Genomic DNA, 20,209 nt, shown 5'->3' on the forward strand with positions numbered 1-20,209 from the left:
ATTGTAATTGAACAATGATATAATAATTTAAATTTTTAAAAAAGTCCAATTAAGCCCTGCCTTGGTAGCTCAATTGGGTAGAATGTTGTCCCCATATATCAAGATTGCAGGTTTGACCCCTGGTCAGAGCACATACAAGAATTAACCAATGCCCTGGCTGGTGTGGCTCAGTGGATTGAGTGCCAGCTTGAGAACCAAAGGGTCATTGGTTAGGTCTCCAGTTAGGGCACATGCCTGGGTTTCTGGCCAGGTCCCCAGTAGTGGGTATGTGAGAGGCAATTACATATTGATGTTTCTCTCCCTCTCTTCCCTCATCCCTTCTCTTTTCTCTAAAAATAAATAAATAAAATCTTTTAAAAAAATGAATCAACCAATGAACATATAAGAAGAACAACAAATCAATGTTTCTGTCCTTTCCTCTCTCTCTAAAATCAATTTGAAAAAGTCCGATTAAAATATTTATAGGTGAAATGATAAAATGAGTTTTCCTTCAAAATAACAATTGACGCTACAATTCCACTTTCAGGTATTTAAGCAACTCAAAAAGACATATGCATCTCTATGTTTGTTGCAGCATTATCTCCAATAGCCAAGATAAGTGTTTGTGGAATTATGAATGGATAAAGATGTGAGGTGTATATATGATGGAATTTTATTACTGGGTCATAAAAAATACTGAAATCTTGTCATTTGAAACAACATACATGTCCTGGAGGGCATTATGCTAAGTAAATCAGACAGAGAAGATAAATGTCATATGACTTTACTTATACGTGGAATCTAAAAACAAAACAAAACAAATGAACAAATAGAATAAAATAAACAGGCTCATAGATACAGAGAGCAAACTGGTGATTGCCAGAGGAAGGCAGGGGTGGAGAGGTAGAGGGTTGCGGGGTGGAGCACAAGTGAGGGAGATTAAGAAGTACCAATATCTAGTTAAAAAATAAATACGACACAGAGATTATAACAAACAGCATAGATAATAGCCAATAGTTCTGTAATAACTTTGTATGGCGACAGGAGGTAACTAGATCTGCGGGGTAATCACATTGTAATGTACATAAATATCAAATTATTATATGAAACTAATATAATATCGTAAGTCAATTTTACTTCATTTAAAAATATTTGATGTTACAGGACCTGTGCCATGCCTGTACAACATAGCATAATAATTTTGTTAATACTTAGGGTTTAAAACTCACAAGCATGAATACTGACCCCTCCCCTCCATTGGACAGTAAACCGAGAGTCCTCTCCACAATCCTATGAGTTGGTCAACTCAGTCTGGTAGTGCTTTGACCCTTCTTCCTCCTGCCTCAGGTTTTTCCCGCCCATTACCCTGACAACCAATCACTGAACTAGGCTTCAGACCTGAGACCAATCAGCGATCTCTGCTACAGCCCCTTCACGCACGTCCGAGTCTGCCAGGCGGCGCCATGTTTCAAGGACAGCGGGGTTGGTTCTGCCGCAGCGTCAGCCAGGACCTGAGGCAATTCTGGGGTAGGAAGCTGGGTGGAAGGGGTGGGTGAGGTGGTGAGAGTAGCACCCCTCCCCACTCTTGTGCCTTGGCCCAAAGGTTCTTGCTAGCCTACTCTTTGCTCTTGCCTCCACAGTGGCCGAAGGGGGGACGATCAGTGACGTGAGGGCTGCTGACTTCTTGTTCAGCTGTGATGCTTCCCACCCAGACACGCTGAGGTACCTGAAGGCCACCTGGCAGTGCCTCTCGCATCATGAAGAGCTGGGAGCTGGAGGTGGAAATCGAAGTCCACGCATAAATAGGGATGACAGAATAGACTGGAAATGAGCAAGTTTTCAGTCTTAGATGTGGGGATGAAAACAGATAACCTTTCTTCTCTCTTCCGCCACACTAGCATGGCTCCCTACCTGGTCCCCGAGTCAGTTCTCCAGTTCCAATGTTTTCAGCTGCCTTTCCCCATCTCGAACGCCCCTCCTATTCAATATGTTTAAACCAAACTCCTGATCGCCTCTCAGACGGGCACCAGGTCCTGTGTTCTCAAGCTTAAAATCTTCATAGTTTCTTTTGAATACCAACCCCTACCTCCATTAATCAGTCGGTGACCAAACACCATGGATTGTACCCCTGTAAATGTTCTTAGCACTCGCGGTCATTACCTTAGTACACAGCCTAATTACCTCGTGCCCGGATTATCAGGGTATTTTTCCGAGAGGGCGCCCAGCCTTCAATCTGTCCATCTGTGATCCTCCTTCATATTGCTGTCTGATTGTGTTTACGAAGCAGAAGCCTAAGCACTGTCCTGGTTGTCCTGCTTCTCCACCCCAGTCTCCTTGTTACCTACAGATAATTCTCCCTACTTTCATTCATTTATTTTTGAAAGGTTGAAAATATTATTGTTTATTTCATAACCTAAAGTATTTTCTTTCTCCTAGAATATATCAGAGCCTCGATTACACAGATGATAATGCTACAGTTTTTCATGCCTACTATCTCTCTGCAGTAGCTAAAGCTGAAGCTAAAAATTCGGTGGCTTTAGGTCATTTCCTGCTTCCTCCTGCATGCCTACAAGAAGGTTAGCAAAGATCATTCACCCGATCCCTGTTAGACAGCCAAATCCAGCTGTTACCCAACTATAATGATCTAAGTGGAAAAGCATGGCCTTTGGATCAGATTGTCTTGGGTCTATATTCTAGTTTTATTTGTTTATCCTTCATTCACACATTCACTCACTGAAATCCTACTGTGTGCCAGGTTTCAACCCAGGTGCTGGGGATTCCATGGTGAATAACACACATGTAGATCTTGTCCTCATAGCATTCCCTGGCTGGGAGCCAACACTTCCTATGTCTGTGACCTTTAGCAACGTCTTTCTAGTTGTTTTGAGGATAAAATGAGATAACCTAAGTAGTCCAATAAGTGAGCATTCAATAAGATGTTCTTTGCTTGTTTTGAATCTTCTCATTATATTTCACAATTTTTTATGTTCTCTGATATTTAAAGATTTATGATGATAATAAATCCACATATGACTATTGTTCTTTATACTTTTGAAAGTACTTTCACATTATTTCAGCAATGCTGTGAACTAAAGGGCAAGAAAATAAACTGCTTTTTGAAATTTGTTCTTTTACTTTTCCATGACTGGAACACACTTTCTTATCCTGTTCTGTTAAAATCCTACCTACCTTATATGGGCTAACTCTAAATATCCCATTTTTGTAGGTCTTGCATTATCACCCAATTCTTGATGTGTTTGTATCCATCCATATCAAGACAGATGGAAGCTAGTACAAATTCCCTGTGAGCAAAGTGTTAAAAAAAAAACTTAAAAAAGATTTCTATAGAAGAGTTTCAGAAACCCCAAAGATTGGGTTCCTTTCATAATTAATGTCCTGATAGGACCTAGTTATAACAATAAATTGCTCAAAGTGGTTATGTAAGTAAATAAATTAATAACTCCTGTCTTCGGGTCTAGCATCTTACATTAAAATGTATTTAAATTTTTTAAAACTGTCAGAAATGAAAACATGCTCCTTTAAAAAATGAAAACTATATATTATTATCCACCTAGACCAGTATTGTCTAGTAGAAGTATGAAGATGCAAATGGGAGCTAAATATTAATTTTAAATTTTCTGGTAGCCATATTAAAAAGAATAAAAAGTAAAATTAATTTTGAGAATATATTTTATTTAATCTAACACATCTAAAATATCATTTTGATATGAAATAAATATAAAAATTATTGATATTTGCCCTGGCTGGCGTAGCTCAGTGGATTGAGTGTGGGCTGCGAACCAAAGCATGGCAGGTTCAATTCCCAGTCAGGGCACATGCCTGGGTGCCTGGGTTGCAGGCCACGGTCCCCAGCAATCGCACATTGATGTCTCTCTCTCTCCCCCTCCCTCCCTTCCTCCCTTCCCTCTCTAAAGATAAATAAGTAAAATCTTTTAAAAAATTATTGATATTTTACATTCTTTTGTTATATACTAAGTCTTTGATATTAAATATTTATTTTATGCTTGCAGCACATCTTGGTTTGAACTAGTGGCACATGTCAATAAGGTACCTACATGTAACTAGTCCAGTGGCTACTGTTAACTAAAGGTTGGGGTGTCCATCCTTTTGGCATCTCTGGGCCTCACTGGGAGAAGAAGAGCTGTCTTGGGCCACACATTAAATACACAAGCACTAATGAAAACTGATGAGCAAAACAAAGGTTTTAAGTAAGTTTATGATTTTGTATTGGGCCACATTCATAGCCATCTGGGCCACATGTTACCCACAGGCCACAGATTGGACACCCCTGAAGGAATGTTACCTTTTTGTGCTTGAATGGGCTACTGTGAAAATTTTTGAGATCTTTGAGTTAGGATGATTACATAGTCCTTTGACATACTGAGCACTATAGAATTTCTGCACTACCATGCCCAGTAGACATGTTTCTTTCTACTCTTCTTTTAGCAGAGTAAATTACTGAATTCTTGAGGACCTCTATTCTACAAATTCAGGAATTGTATAGCTCTTATTTTGGTTGGACAATTGCCTTCTTTTTTAATGCTTGGCCTAAAGACACTGATATGTAATGAAGATGTATATTCAAGCAGGAAAAGTTTACAACAATGATTCTTACAATGCATTGGAATCATCTGGAAAATTTGTTAGAAATGCAAATTCCTAAGCTCATTCAATAGGAATCTACATTTTAAACAAGTATCTTAGGTGATTTTGATACAAGTGGAATAATACTGGCCTAGAAATGTCAAACTCCTAGTAAAATTTAGAAAATTTTACATTTACTTTTCTAAAAATAGTATTGGATTTGTTTTCCCTACCACAGAAATAAGAAGAAAAATTGGTAGCTTTATTTGGGAACAAGACCAACATTTTCTGACAGAAAAGGTAAGAGTAAAATAAGATACTTAATAAGAATCTACAGTTTCAAAAATTTTTGAAAGCAATGTAATTTTCAGAATGTTTACCTGTGACACGTCAGCACCAGTGACCCAGATTAAGGAATTTAAAGGCCATGCTTTTATTGTCCAATATCTGATTTGACATTGTTTTTATACTAGTACATTAGTAATATTGAAATATTGTGTATGAATAAAATTATTCACATAACTTGAAAATTTGCATCTCTCAGTAATACTAAGGGAGTAATATTTGTACAGTATATATTAGCTCTTTACTGCCAGTATAGATTCTGAATGATTAATTACTGTGTTGAGCCATTTGTTACATGTTTTGAATAACACCCCTCAATAAATGTGTACAATACTAAACACATTTTATGAATTTTGCCATCCTACTTCAAATTTGCCTGTATTTTTTTACTTCAGAGTCTTTATGCAGTAGCCAAATTTGGGATTCTTTGAACATTAAAAACAACAATGACTGTAATGGGTTATAAAACATCCATGATTCTATAGTGATACCTTAAAGCCTAAAGAAAAAAAAAAAAGGAAGAATAGAGGAAAGGAAGAGAGGAAGGAAGGCAGGAAGGAGTAATGGAAGGAAGGAAGAGGTGGGGTATGAGAAATTTTCCTTATAGAATAGCAGCTAGTAAATACACAAAGAATGATGGAATAGAAAAATCTCCATTTTACCACTCCCAATAGAATAATTGATTTGGGCAAGTGTCATTAATGGATCTTAAAACTATAATTTTAAATGATCACCCCATAGATTACTTATTATAAAGATAAGCAATGTACCTTTAGACCGGAGAGATCTATCAGACACTGCCTTAACCAACTAATCAAATTTAGCATCACCAATACTGAAACAACCTCTCATTATGTTCAGCTTGATATAATATAATGAAAAGTTCAGAATATTATATATGTAATGTTCTTGTTCAAAATGCTTAAGCTGAATCTAATTATGAATAAACACTCAGGTGCTTCTAGAACATTGGAAATATCACAAAATAACTAGCTGGCTTAGGCTCTTTAAAACAATATCATTTTTTTTAAAGATTTTATTTATTTGTTTTTAGAGAGGAAAGGGAGGGAGATAGAGAGAGAGAAACATCAATGTGCAGTTGCTGGGGGTCATGGCCTGCAACCCAGGCATGTACCCTGACTGGGAATCGAACCTGTGACACTTTGGTTCGCAGCCCGCACTCAATCCACTGAGCTACGCCAGCCAGGGCGACTTTTGGTAAATTTAAAATTTTTAAAAAAAAAAGGAGAAAATCTGCATAATATATCTAAAACCAAACAATTTAGTTACACATTTTGTACTCCTTTTATTAATTTATATTTTCTTTTCAAAGTGTCATCATCTGAAAATACTAGTTCTGTATTTTCTTTGTCTATCTTGTACAAAGGACCAAAATATTTAATCCTTGACTTGTCACAGTGCTTCCAGGGACACGAAGGGTTATAGAATGGTTATTATTTGGCAGTAATTATTGAGTATACCAGAACTCTAGAGCTAAAAAGTCCTTAAATTGTTAATTTAATCATTCAGTTTTAGAAATGAGAAAACTGAGGTAAAGAGAAGTAAAGATTTCTCTAGGTTCATATAGTCAGATATTATTAGCATAGTGAAACAAAATTTTCTCAGCTTCAACCCAGTCCAGTTTTTTCTCTACTAAAATTTAGTAGAACATGTCTGCTATACTATAGACTGGAGATTATTGGCACTAGAAATTATCTGATTATATAATAAAGGATTTTGTTAGTTCTTTTAAAATATTGATTGATATTGAATATCAGCCAATTATAATGTAATTATAGTATATATAACTAGAAGGTACTTCATTGAATGGCAACAAGGGTAAATCTGGAAAGTAATTTGGAGGAACATTATTATTATTCAGAGTGGATTTGTGACCTAAATACAGAAATTTCCTAATGGTATACAAAGTAAATATAGTATGTGATAGCTACCAGTATCTGAGTTACTTTCACGTAATCTTTTGGAAAAACTTAGTATACATTTAGTCCTTTTGTAACTTCATAGCTAAATACTTCACTTTGATTTTGAAAGGGAAGATTTGTTCAGCTTACTTCATATTTTTTATTTGTACCTCATAGGCAGCCTAAGAATCTTCAATTCAAAAATTTCAAGACAGTTTAATGACACTTTTTTGTTGTTTTCTTATTTTAAAAAAACTACAAAGTAATATGACTTGGAAAATTTGAAAAATTGAAAAAGAATAAAATTGGCCAAAAGTTTTACTATCTATTATAACCACAGCTGATATTTTAAAAAGTCTGTTCTTTCTTTATGCATCTCTAAAAATAGTTTAATTATGCGTGTATATACAAAATTTAAAGTTTTTTCCACCAAACTAGATTGAATGTATATAAGTATACAAATATGTTTATGACTGTTAATATATATTGCCAACATACTCTTTTATTAAGAAAGTATTGATTGAATCATTGGTGTGCTGATTTTTAAAAAATAGATTTTATTTATTTTCAGAGAGAGGGGGAGGCAGAGATAAAGAGAGGGAGAGAAACATTGATCAGTTCCCTCTCACACACCCCCAACTGGGGCAACCCAAGCATGTGCCCTCACCGGGAATTGAACCTACAACCTTTCAGTTCACAGGTGGGTACTCAATCCACTTAGCCACACAACCTGGGCAGTATGCTGATTTTTAAAAATGTGATTTCTCTTGCTATCCACAGCATGATGAAGTAACAACAAATGAAATAAATGCCCATAAGGAAAGCAGTGAACTAGCCACAGATCACAAAAGGGAATTATCCAAAAGGTATTGAATTCATATACTTCGATGATATTCAATTCAATGTAGACATATTTGAGCACTGACTGTGTACTTATCTCATGTAATTTTCAGTCTTTTTATGAGATTGTATTATCATTATCACATTGCCATTTCACAGAAAAAGAGATCTAAGATTACATAGATGGTAATTTGCCCAGTCTTCTATTAAATGGGGAGAAGCAGGATTTAAACTGGGTCAGTCAAATTCTAGAGCCCATGCATTTAAATACTCTGCTAGACTAACCTTACAGAAAAGAAACTAGAATTTTATCTATATTATAATTACTATTACATTATTTAAAAAATATTTTTAATAAAAAGAAAATATACTAAATATTAGCAATAATTGTATTAGGGTTGGAAGTTCTGAGTGATTTACCCCTCTCCTTTGCAAATTGTTTGTAGTGTGATTATTTTGGCTTAAGAAATTGTGTTAGGGCCAGTCTATGAGAGTCCCCCTTGTTACAGGCTTATTTGTTACCTAGTCCTAATTTCACATTTTCTACTTCAGTGGTCTTAAAATATTCATAGGGAACACTATCATATGGAAGTCTGGTATTTGGCTACTGAAGTAAAAATGAGCAATAGTAGTTGTCTTTCTTCAATACAAATGTGATAGGTTTAATTTATATAATTTTTTCCATTTTAAGTTTTTCTCCCATCATCTTTCTTATATTTTAATACCTGTTATTTTGGCTTGTTACTATTTGATGTAAGCTATTATCTGACTTAACAAAAACTTCTGTATTCAATTATATTAAGTTTAGTAAACCACTACTTCATGGTCCTGTGACTTCTAGATATTCTACCACTTAAGTTTGAGATTCCATATTTTAGATCTTTTGTGTCTCTATGTGTAACATTCTTATGAATTTTCTTGTTATGCATTTTGAGATAAAGAACTGGTGAGGAGAGGAAGAAAAATGAGAATATAAGAGATGAGACCGTGAAAATATTCTTAAGGGATGGATAAAAGAGAGAACAATTATCCTAAGTGACCTTGTAAGAGATGAATAGGAAATAGAAATAAAAAATAGCTCCCAGTGACTCACTTGACTAGGAAAGACATAAAATATATTCTTTCTTTAAGAAACAGTTGTCCTGCAAAGCACAGGAGCCATAAAAGAAAAGATTGGTAAATATGACTACAAAAAATATTTTAAACTTGTACATGGCAATAAAAGTACTACAAACCAAGTCAAAAGAAAAATACACACTGGGAAAAACATTTGAAAAAGGCTAGTTTCTTTAATGTACAAAGAAGGTTTACAAACCTGGGGAAATCAATCCAATAGTAACAGAAATAGACAAAGGATATTGATAGACACCTTCAGTAGGTGTCTGCCTAGAGCCTTTTCTTTGTGGGACCACCAGAGGGTGCAGTACAAACACAGATAAAATATACTGAACTTTTGAGGCATTTAATTTTGTCCTACTACTAGTATTGAACACTAGGTGGTGAACTAGTTATTAAGTACTTGTTAAATACAAGACTTGGGAGCTCACCATTTCATGACAATTCATTTAATTCTCACAACCGTATAAGATAGATAAATCTTATCTACCTTATAAGATAGATAAATACTACTAGCCCTGTTTTACAATTGAGGAAACAAGTAAGAGAGCTAAATAATTCACCCAATGTTATTTAAGTAGTGAAGCTGAATTTAAAACCAAGGCTACCTAGCTGATTCAGAGTTCAAACTCTTAATCACTATGCTGTTTCCCTTCTCAATATGTCCCCAAAATCTACAGAAAGTTGCTTGGATTTTTGTTTATTTTTCTTGTTTTTAATTACAGTGATTTTATTATTATGAATATAGTGCATGCAATTTGTCAAAATAGAAAATATAAATAAGAATAAAGAAAATTTAGACAACCAAGATAGGGACAACTATTTAGAAACAGAATAACAACGAGAACTGACAGAAAATTGAACTGTATGGAAGTCGGACAACCAAGGAGTTAAAATAGTGTTCATTCAGACTGGTAGGAGGGGCGGAGTCAAGCAGCCAGGTGCCAGTTGTGGTGCAGAGAGCAGAGAGTGTTGGACTGGGCACATAAGGCATCCAGCGTGTGCAAGATTTCAGTGGGCAGACCCTGGGCACACAAGCAGCAGCTGGCAGACCCCAGCCAAGGGTGGCAACCAGCAGACCCAGAGAGGTGGAGATTGTGAAGCAAGGGACTGCATGCAACCCAGGATCCCAGCACTGGGAAATAGAACCTTGGGGCACTGATTGAAAACACCTGTTGGGGTTGAGACGCAGGGAGAGACTCTCAGCTGTACAGGAGAGGTCGTTGGAAAGTCTCATGGCATGCACAAGCTCACCCACACAGGAATTGTCACCAGAGGGGCCCAGTTTGCTTGGCGGAAGGGAGAACAGAGCAAGCGCCATTGTTCCCTCTCAGACCCCGCCCTCACATACATGTCACAACCCAGCCACTGGGGTGCCCCGCCCTGGTGAACACCTAAGGTTCTGCCCCTCATATGCAACAGGCACGACCAGACCAAAGGGGGGAAAAAAAAGATGGCTCAAACAGAAGAACAAATGAAAGCCCCAGAACCAGTCTTTTAAGCGACTAAGAGATAGCCAACCTATCAGAGGCACAGTTCAAAGCACTGGTGACCAGGATGCTCACAGAATTGGTTGATTTTGGTTGCAAATTAGATGAAAAAGTGAAGGCTACAATAAGTGAAATGAAGAAAAATGCACAGGGAACCAATAGTGATGGAAAGAAAGCTGGGTCTCACATCAATGGAGTGAACCAGAAGGAAGAAAACAACATACAAACAGAAAAGAATGAAGAAATAAGAATTCAAAAAAAAAAAATGAGGAAAGGCTTAGGAACCTCCAGAACATCTTGAAATGTCCAACATCTGAATTATAGGCGTACCAAAAGGAGAAGAGGAAGAGCAACAAGTGGAATAATTATTTGAATAAATAATAAAGGAGAACTTCCCCAATCTGGCAAAGGAAATAGACTTCCAGGAAGTCCAGGAAGCTCAGAGAGTCCCAAAGAAGTTGGACCCAAGAAGGAACACACCAAGGCACATCATAATTACATTAGCTAAGGTAAAAATGAAGGAGAGAATCCTAGAAGCAGCAAGAGATAAGGAGACAGTAACCTACAAAGGAGTTCCTTCCCATCAGACTGTCAGCTGATTTCTCAAAAGAGACCTTGCAGGCAAGAAGGGGCTGGAAAGAAGTATTCTAAGTCATGAAAAGCAAGGACCTATATCCCAGATTACTCTCTCTAGCAAAGTTATCATTTAGAATGGAAGGGCAGATAAAGTGCTACTCAGATAAGGTCAAGCTAAAGGAGTTCATCATCACCAATCCCTTATTTTATGAAATGTTAAAGGGACTTATCTAAGAAAAAGAAGACAAAAAACATGTACAGTAAAATGACAGCAAACTCACAGTTATTAACAACCACACCTAAAACAAAAACAAAAAGAAACTAAATGGGAACAGAACCACAGTAATGGAGATCACATGGAGGGTTAGCAACAGGGGAGTGGGAGGAGGAGAGAGGGGGAAAAGGTACAGAGAATAAGTAGCATAGATGGTAGGTGGAAAATAGACAGGGGGAGGGCAAGAATAGTATGGGAAATGTAGAAGCTAAAGAATTTATGACACATGGACATGAACTAAAGGGGGAATGTGGGTGGGAGGGGTGTGCAGGGTGGAGGAGAATGAAGGGGGTAATGGGACAACTGTAATAGCATAATCAATAAACTATATATATAAAAGAAAATTTAAATTACTGTAAATAATCCTACTATTCAGAGATAATTACCATCAACATTAGTACATTTCTTGCTAGTTTTATACAAATACACTCATTAAATAGAGTTGATATCGACTGCATATATAGTCTGTCTCTTAATTTTCCCATTAGTGTTTTATGGGCAGTTCCTCATTCTGAAAAGCCTTATTTGGTATTATGATTTGTAATGGTTTTATGTGGTATTTTGGAGATTATTATGCTAAGAGAAATAAGTCAGTCAGAGAAAGACAAACACTATATGATCTCACTTATATGTGGATTCTAATGAGCAAAATAAACTGATGAACAAAAGAACCAGACGCATGGATACATGGAACAGACTGACAGACTTCAGAAGGGAGGGAGGTGGGCAGTCAGGCTGGATAGAAGAAGGTGAGGAAATTTGCCAAAGAACATATACGAACGCACAGACAGTAGTGTGGTGAAGGCTGGGGTGGGCAAAGGCTGGGGGGAGGTGGGCAAAGGGGTCAGGGGATATGGGAGACATCTGTAATAGTATCAGTAATAATTAAAAAGTTTTAAATTATTTTCAAGTTTTTTCTCTTATGGCACCTTCATCAAAATCTTTTAAAAAATAAATCTCTACTTTTAAAGATAATTTTCTTAATGTAATTTACAATATAATAAGATATGAATATTTTTAAAGGCCTTGATGCCTACTGTTGATTGCTTGCCACAAAAGTACAAATTTAAATTACCACCAGTGTTGGTCTCACTACATCCTCATCATTATATTGCCTTAATAAGCCTTGTGCTAATTTAATAGATGAAAATAGCATCTTGTTTTAATTTGCATTTTTCTATGATTAGTAATAGGGTTGAACTTTTTTTGAATTTATTATAATTTTATATTTCCTTTTTTTGTGGCATTTTTTGTTCCTATTCTTTCTCCATTTTCTATTGGGGGGGTCATACTGTTTTTCTTATCAACTTATCTGACATCTTTGTATAATACCTATATTATACTTTTGTCAGTTTCTAACATTATATCCTCAGTTTGTTGTCTGGATTATACTTCTTCAGAAATACAAATTTTAAATTTTTATATCATTAAATTAATCACTTCTTCCTTATAATTCCTCTTATTGCCTTTACCTTAAGAAAAGTCCTTTCCCATTCAGAGATCAAATAGGTTTATTCTGGTGTAAAATAATAGGTGAAGATCTAAATTTATTTTTGTTTTGCAAATAAGAAATTTCCATCAGTTTTTTGAAAAATAAATCTATTTCAACTGATGTGTGATTTCCCTTTGTCATATGTTGTTTTTATGTATATGGAGATCTATATACCTAAAAGACTGTTTCATTCCACTAATCTGGGAATCTATTTTTATATCAATACAATATTCTTTTAAGTTAGATCATTTTATTTCAGTATTTTAATACATTAAAGATAAGTCCAAAACTCCTTTTCCTTAGCTCTTCATGCCTACTTGATATTTTTCTTTTTTCAAATTTTAATTACTTTTAATAAGTAACATATGCACGTGGTTCAAAATTCAGGATATACAAAGGAGGATACTATGAAAGTATACTGGCCTCTAGCAAGCCACTTTCTTTCCAGAGGCAACCCATATTATCAGTTTCTTATATGCATATACTAGCAAATTTATATAAATATTCTTTAATTTATCCTTTTTTGCACAAAAGTAATAAACTGTATTTCATTCATTTGTGATGCAACAGTGCCACTGTGTTTTAATTACTTATAATATGATTTAATATCTAGAACTAGTTCCTCCTCCTTACACTTTTTCAAGTTTTCTTAACTATTTTTTCTGAACTTGTTCATCTGATTTTTACAACCACTTTGTTCATATGTTTTAAAAAAATACCTGTTGTTATTTTTTAGGGACATTAACAAAATTTTATAGATTAATTTAGGGACAATACCTTTGAGGCCAAATCTTCCTATCTGAGAAAAGTAGTGCTCTTTTCTTCCATTTGTTCATATTTTCTTTTGTGTCTCCTAAGGAATATTTTCATATTTTCTCTATATAAATCTTGTACTTCTTTTAAGATTATTCCTAGATATGTTTTTCATTCTATTACAAATTTAGTCTTGCTTCCTATTAGAACTTCTAACATGTTGTTCAGGTGAATTTTAGAATTATTTTTTATCTTAAGCTCTAAAATCCCTTTAAGACTTTATTGAGAATTGTGTTAAACTTCAATTTCAGAAGAATTGCTGTCTTTATAATTTTTAATAATCTTATCCAGGAGAATGCTTTTGGTTTTCCTGTACTTTTGTCTTTTATATCTCAGCAAAGTTTTTTATATTTCTACATATAATATCATAAATTTTTTAGTATGGTTGTTCCTAAATTTTAATGTATTTCGTTGCTATTCTAGATTTCTTCCATTTTATTTTGTATTAGTTATTGCTGTTATACAGGAAAGTTATTGATTTGGATGTATTTGTTTTATATTGACCTACTTGGAGTCTAAGATTCAGCTGATTCTCTTAGCTTTTCAGGGTGACCAATCATATCATCTGTTATAATGAAAGTATTGCTTCTTCCTTCTCACTAAATAGTTCTTCTGTTTCTTTTTCTCCCCTTCTCCATCTCTTATTGCTTGGCTAGAAATTTTAGAGCCACGATAAATACTAAAAATGATAATATTATCCTTGTTTAATCCCCACTGAGGAACCACTATTTTGCTTTATTTGTAGGATCTCATTCTAAGCGAGGTATGGTTAGTTTCTTTTAGAAGAGTTTAGAGGAAATCTTATTTTAACCAAATTTAAAATAGAGCTGGTATTACCACTCAGTATAATTTTAGATTTTTAGGAAAATAATAAATTTAAGGATGATCCAGTTTTTATTATGGAGTTTTTTAATTTTCATACAATTGTTTATTTTTATGTGTAATATAAATATAGTAAGCATTGTTATTTGGTGCAGTTAGAAAATAGGATATTTTAGTTGAAAACTGCTTAGCTCTTTAAAAAGTATTTATAAAAAGTATATTTAAAAAGTATAATATAATTAATTATACTATACAATCACACTCAGAATAATTTCTTTTCTTTTTAACTCAGAAGTCACTTCAGAATCTTAGTGTAACTCTTGATTTTCCCAGACATCATTTTTATTTTAAAATATAGAAGGTCTAGGTAATAGAGTTCCAATTATTTGAACACTGAATAACAAAAAATGCTGTGATTGCCCTGGCCAAGTGGATAAGTTGGTTGGAGTGTCGTCCTGGACACCCAAAGACTACGGGTTTGATCCCTAGTCAGGACACATACCTAGGCTGCAGGCTTGATCCCTGGTCAGAGTGTCTACCGGAGGATGTTTCTTTCTTAGTGCTGTTTCTCTCTCCCTCTTCCCCTCTCTCTCTAAAATCAAATAAAAAATGCTATGATTATTTAAATAGAGCCTATTATGCTCTTCTTTTGGCATATTTAACATTACATATTTTATCTAATTTTAAAGTATTGTTGAATTATTGTGCATCAGGAATACTGAGTGAAAGACTCAGGCATCTATATAACTCAATAAATACTTATTTTGTGAAGTGGCTAAGAGAATAAAAAATATCTACATGGGCCCTTTTATTACCTAGACACACAAAATAAGTTGTTAACACTTAATATTTTTACCCAATTAAGGCTCAAATCTGATCAAAGAGCAATTAGATTACTATGTATATTGCCTGGAATAATTTCTCATTTGTAAAACAAGTCCAAAAATAAATATAAATGTGATTTTCTGTATGTTTCAATTTACAGCACAAGAAAGGATTTTATAAGGACTCCAATTGCAGAAAAGCAGATGTACTTCCCTCTTCAGAATTATCCAGTGAACAACATGGTAACAGGTAATTTAAAATACAATTTAGAGTCAACTCAAGTAGGGAAGAAACAAGGGAATATTTTATTATTTCTAAAAGATTGTATTTATTCATTTAGAGAGAATGGAAGGGAGGGAGAAAGAGAGGGTGAGAAACATCAATGTGTGTTTGCCTCTCACATGGCCCCCACTAGGGACCTGGCCTGCAACCCAGGCATGTGCCCTGACTGAGAATCAAATTGGCGACCCTTTGGTTTGCAGCCTGAGCTCAGTCCACTGAGCTACACCAGCCAGGGCCAAGGGAATGTTTTATACAATAAAGCTGCTATTGTACTAGCCTAGCAGTAGAACCTTCTCTATTATACATGCTAATAGAGGAGATTTGCACATTAAATACATTAATTTGTAGAACTGACCAAAAGAAAGCCCCATATTTTCTGTGTTAAAGTGCTAGTCTATAGGTAGGGTAAAGACATGTCCCAGTTTACACAGACATTCCCGTTTATGCCTATTTTCTTAGTATTAGTTTTTACTCTCAAGTGTCCCAGTTTGGAAGAAAAATTGTATGGACAGCCCTCATCACCATTTCCTCCGAGAATCTGATGAAACATAGGTCCCTTTCCCTAGTACACACACACACACACACACACACACACACACATACACATACACTTACCAACTTACATATAATTTAAAGAGGCTCATATATGCCTAGAAGATCATTCATGGATCACTCAGGTGTCCACGGACTCCATATTTGGGTTTCCTAGTGCCGGACAGAAAAAACAGCTAACTGAAGCTGACATCGAGAGGATGGAACCAGAAAAGCAGTTGAATAGTGGCCACTGGAATTTGGATAGTGCTAAATGAGGTGGATATTTGGATACTTGATTCGGGTAGTATTCAGTGGGCCATTGATGATTTTAAAAATAGAGGTTTCAAAAAATTGTTTTTCAAACAGCAATTTTAAAAGTATGGGTTTTTGAAATTTTACTTAAAACATTTACATATTTATTTCTCCCTTTATTTAGCAGTGTCAAAACTATCTCCACAATAATCTTCAAAATTGCTACAATAAACAATTTCTGATCCATAAATGTTCTAGCCTTCTTATACTTACAGGAATATTTTTATTACTGTAGATGTTATTACTATAGCCATTATTTTAAAAATTTGTATCCTCACATACATCTTTAGAAACTTCATACAGTATGTATATGCAATTAACTAGACATTAATATTTTCTGCACTAGTTTATTTTACACAGGAAATAGCCATTAAGGCAAATATCATGAACCATAGGGTAATAGGTGATATCACTAATGTAGTAATAGTGCTTCTAGGTATTTTCTGAGGTAAATGACTATGATTAAAATATCTTTAAAAATAGTACTAACCAATTTTATATGATTGAATTCATGGTTAATTTATTAACCGTGAGTTTATTATCTATTCAAAGAAACAACCAAACTATATGCATAGATAACCTGTTGATGGTGGTGGTGTCCTAAATTCAATAGTTCACCCTGGCTGGTGTGGCTCAGTGGATTGAGTGCCAACTTGCATACCAAAAGGTTGCCAGTTTGATTCCCAGTCAGGGCATATGCTTGGATTGCAAGCAAGGTCACCAGTTGGGGGCATGCAAGACGCAACCTGTCTATGTGCATAGCATTTCTCTCCTTTTCTTTTTCCTTCCCACCTCTCTCTAAAACTAACTAACTAACTAACTGACTAACTAGGAAATACTAAATTTAATTGTTCTTTTCATACAGGATTTACTTTTAAATTAAGTTTCACTTTCAATATAAACCACAAATACTTATTTACATATTAAATATAGTCATTGAGCCCTGGCTAGTGTGGCTTAGGGGATTGAGTGCCAGCCTGCAAACCAAAAGGTTGCTGGTTGCATTCCCAGTTGGGGCACATACCTGGGTTGTGGGCCAGGTTCCCCATAGGGGGCTTGTGAGAGACAACAGTCATTGATGTTTCTTTCTCTCTCTTTCTCCCTTCCCTTCTCCTCTCTCTAAAAATAAATAAATAAAATTCTTAAAAACAATAAATATTATCATTCAGATTAAAAAATTGCTATGAAGTTATATTGCTTAAAATGGTTGAGTCCTTAAGTAAGCTCTCCCTATTCTAGGTGTTCTATCTGCTACTCATATCTATTTCAGATTATTTATCACATCAAAATTACTCATACCCATAACCTTTGTTGACTAAGTAATAATATCAGTTTTCCCATTAATTTTTTTTATTAAAAGAATATTATCTCAGGTACTCCCCCTCTTGGGAGCATAACCATGCCTTTCCCTGCCCCCTCTTCTTCCTCCACAGGCATGCATCTCCTAAACTTTAAGGGTGCCCCTGAGACTTGCAACAAGGAGAGCAATGGGCAGTGGCAGCTTGTCCTGAACCTGTCTCCAAGATCTTGTTTTCTCTGACTTTCTACAGAGCCAAAGCAGCCCAGCCCATGCTCTTCTGTTGCTTTTTCTTTCCTGAGCCTTTCCTAAGCCTTTCCCCACTTTTTTTTTTAAAGATGTCATTTTTTTTAAGATTTTTTATTTATTTATTTATTTCTAGAGAGGGAAGGGAGGGAGATAGAGAGAGATAGAGAGATAGATAGAGAGAGAGAGAGAGAGAGAGAGAGACATCAATGTGCGGTTGCTGGGGGTTATGGCCTGCAACCCAGGAATGTACCCTGGCTGGGAATCGAACCTGGGACACTTTGGTTCCCAGCCCGCGCTCAATCCACTGAGCTACGCCAGCCAGGGCTCCTTTCCCCACTTTTAATAAATGTACTCTCAAAATTAAAAATATATATATATTATCTTAATGTTAGTGAAACCAGAAGACACTGGTGTTTGGGCTGCCTGTCATTACCAAACCCAATAAGCAATGACAGTGATTGAATCTTTATGGGTGTTTTATTCAGATGGTTGGCAATCTGAGAAGACAGTGGGTTTGTACCCTAACAGACCATCTTCCTTTTTCTTTCCAGGCCAAGGTTTTTATAGCAGGGAATAAATAAGGAGGATCAGGTAGAAGAAACTGCAACATTCTTGTCCTGGGCAGTTAGCTGTTCCCAGGGGCAGGTGGTTGTTTGCCCCTCTCTGAAACACAATGTCCTGCCTGCCTCCACTTGTCCCCAGGTGGTAATCTTTAGCAACACCCCAGGAGGTTGGCTGTTTTCCCAGGAGCCAGGATGGGCCTTATCTGTAGTTTCTTAAACAAAAGCTTTAACATATATATTACTTCCTAGGCTTATAACTATTAACCTTAAACTAAAATTTTCCAACTCTTAAGTACCCTATCATTAGCAGTGTGGGAAAATGTTTCTTGCTCTACTAGGAAAGATGAAGCATTTGTGCCATTAATAGCTAGTTGTACAGTTCTAGGTGATTACACTCTAAGCCAGATGCACACTTTCCGCTTTTTTTGGTCTAGGTACTTTAATGTTCCATCCCAACCTTGACATCACACTCTTAAAAGTCAAAATGGTAATTAAGTACCTATATTTTAAAAGGAGTTAGAAGGTTGGAGGGAGCAGGTAAGGGGTTAAGAAGGGTGTTCCTTGATAATTATCAAGTGTCATGAAGAATCTTCTCACTGGTATTATTTTTTCTTTTATAAGAAACTTAAGAAATCTTAGCTCTAAAAAACCAAATACACTGAAAATCAGATAATATGATATGATTTCAAATATATACTTTTTTTTTTTATCTTGTAGACTATATATCTATTGATGCCATGAAGAAATTCCTTGGGGAGCTACATGACTTTATTCCTGGAAGTTCAGGATATTTGGCATACCATGTTCAAAATGAAATTAATTTGTCTTCTATAAAAAATAAGTTGAAGAGGAAATGTTAAGTTAAATTATCCTTATGTCTGGGCATTTATTTTTTATAAAATATTATCAAAGATGGGCATAATTTTAAATTCTCCCATTGGGACACAGTTGTGGGAAAATGGGGATGATTTCTTGTTCTTCTTAAAAAATATGTCTTTAGGAAATTCAGAATCATTTTGTCTCTGTATTTTGATATTTGGGCTGGGCTTTTTCCCCAGCTTGTAACACATGCCCACAAATTCTGAGTGTGCAGTTGTTACTGAGTAATTGTCATTGAAACATGTGATAAGAAGTCTCAGTCTCTCTCTGTCTCTCTCTCTCTCATCCTCTTTTGGCTTTAACATTCTATTATATATATTTTTCTAGGTTCAGTGATGTAAATATAAAATGTATGATAATGTATGATTCTGGTTATCTTATTTTGATTAAAAGTTAGAATGCTATAGTTGAATTCTGAATTACTGTTTCTCACTTGAAAATATGAAGTAAAACATTTTAATAACTCAGACTTCATGTGTGGACAATTTCTGATAATGTAGCAGAAGTGATTTGTTGGGAACCACCCTGCCTGGTTTCAGAAGCTGTAATCCCTCATGGCTAGGGATGAGTAAAGGACCTTGGAACCATAAGCCACTAAGGAGACAAAGTTTATCTCCCTGACAGAGGTCTGCCTCTGCCCCCTTTTACTTTACCCTGTTTGGCCCCAGATAGATGACTGGTTAGCCAATGATGGGTAAGATTCCTCAAGGGAGGGACAACCTAAGACAGGAATGGTCATGAAGGGGCCCTTAGGGAAGGACTTGGGGGGCTATAGAAAAAGGGGGTAGTGGACCCTCACCCCTAGGCTTTGACATAGCCTGAGTCCTCATTCTGTCTGCAAGGAGTCTCCTAATCTCTTGGCTGCCTTACTTCCCCTGACTGACTTAAGCCTGAAACAATGCCAGAGGTGGGTGCGGCTCTGTACTGGAAAGGGCTGGTTCCCTGGGGTGATCCAGCCTAAGAAAGAATGCATAAAATCCTGTGAAACCTGCTT

The 20,209-nt window shown here is 35.7% G+C and overlaps 1 protein-coding gene across 1 annotated transcript; it reads left to right on the forward strand.

Moving 5' to 3' along the window:
• Positions 1 to 1,116: 1,116 nt before the first annotated feature.
• On the forward strand, positions 1,117 to 19,991 carry TERB2 (telomere repeat binding bouquet formation protein 2). Its single transcript, XM_028505415.2, has 7 exons — positions 1,117 to 1,506; positions 1,620 to 1,701; positions 2,416 to 2,555; positions 4,823 to 4,884; positions 7,632 to 7,717; positions 15,260 to 15,348; positions 19,054 to 19,991. The coding sequence occupies exons 1-7, from the start codon at positions 1,443 to 1,445 to the stop codon at positions 19,194 to 19,196; spliced, it is 666 nt and encodes a 221-aa protein (XP_028361216.1). The 5' UTR covers positions 1,117 to 1,442; the 3' UTR covers positions 19,197 to 19,991.
• The last annotated feature ends 218 nt before the right edge of the window (positions 19,992 to 20,209 follow it).

Source organism: Phyllostomus discolor, chromosome 1 (assembly GCF_004126475.2).
Source record: "Phyllostomus discolor isolate MPI-MPIP mPhyDis1 chromosome 1, mPhyDis1.pri.v3, whole genome shotgun sequence".
Classification (NCBI taxonomy): domain Eukaryota; kingdom Metazoa; phylum Chordata; class Mammalia; order Chiroptera; family Phyllostomidae; genus Phyllostomus; species Phyllostomus discolor.